The following is a 1062-nucleotide window of genomic DNA, read 5'->3' as shown; positions in this document are numbered from 1 at the left end:
CACACAGACAGACAGAGGGAGAGAAAGAGGGATATCTGATTTTCTAAGAACAGTTAAGCAGAAAAAATGCTCTCAAATAGCTCGATGCCTCCCAAGTGGATAAGCCCTATAATAGTAAAATAATGACTGACAATCGCCTGGCATGACGACTCCGATGAGACATCTTGCAATGCAGCGACGCCCAGTTTGAAAACAATAATAATGATGAAGATAAAAAGATTGGCAAGCAGAGAGGCAAGAGCACCATCACCGAGGACTTCCTGGACACGGCGAGCAGCGTGTGACTTCGATTTTAATACTAGTAGCGGCGAGGATACTATGGAGAATGGTAAATAGAGAGTAAATACTTCCCTCCTTCTACGACTCTGAGGACACGTGGGCAGGTGTTACGCCCGGGACGACTGGGAACATCATGATGATAGTAACAACATTAAGAGATCGACTGACCAGACTGCATGGAGAAGACGGCGAGCAAGTAATGCCCGAGATAACAGATCGTAATAACAATCATTATAAGAACAAAGCGGGAAAGCGACTGACCCGAAGACCTGGAGGAGACGGGCCGGGATGGCAAATAACACATAATAACTTTAAGAACAATGATAAACAGGAAGCGACTGACCCGACGGCGAGCAGAAGTGACGCCGGGATGGCAAATAACACATAATAACAGCCAAGAACAACGACAGACCGCAAGCGACTGACCCGACGACTTGGAGGAGACGGTGAGCAGCGTGGTGACGCCGAGCGTGGTCCTCCCCGGCACGGAGTCCACGTCCATCCAGAAGGACACCCACGAGATGACCACGATCAGCGTGGTGGGCAGGTAGCTCTGCACCAGGTGGAAGCCGATGGCGCGCCGCATGCGGAATTCGGCCACCAGGCAGCTGTAGTTACCTGTAGACCGAGGAGGTACGTTAAGCCGTATGCTGTTTAGTAAACAAGGGATAAAGAACCATTAATCACACCTGAATGTAAGCATTTCTCTGGAAGAAAAAATACGAATGAAAAAGTATTATGAAAGGACACATTATATGATTAACGCTTCGGTACTCTTATCTA

General features: G+C 48.1%; 1 protein-coding gene across 1 annotated transcript in view; it reads right to left on the bottom strand.

The window, feature by feature from the left end:
- Positions 1-1062, bottom strand: part of LOC119587096 (glycine receptor subunit beta-type 4-like) — a gene marked incomplete in the record, with an annotated part of 188116 nt that overhangs the window by 20626 nt on the left and 166428 nt on the right. The window contains 1 exon segment of the mRNA XM_037935845.1: positions 706-897. Coding sequence (XP_037791773.1) covers positions 706-897 — 192 coding nt within the window.

This window comes from Penaeus monodon, chromosome 22 (assembly GCF_015228065.2).
Source record: "Penaeus monodon isolate SGIC_2016 chromosome 22, NSTDA_Pmon_1, whole genome shotgun sequence".
NCBI lineage: Eukaryota > Metazoa > Arthropoda > Malacostraca > Decapoda > Penaeidae > Penaeus > Penaeus monodon.
Note: the sequence above shows the minus strand (reverse complement) of the source record. Positions and strands in the feature narration are given on the sequence as shown.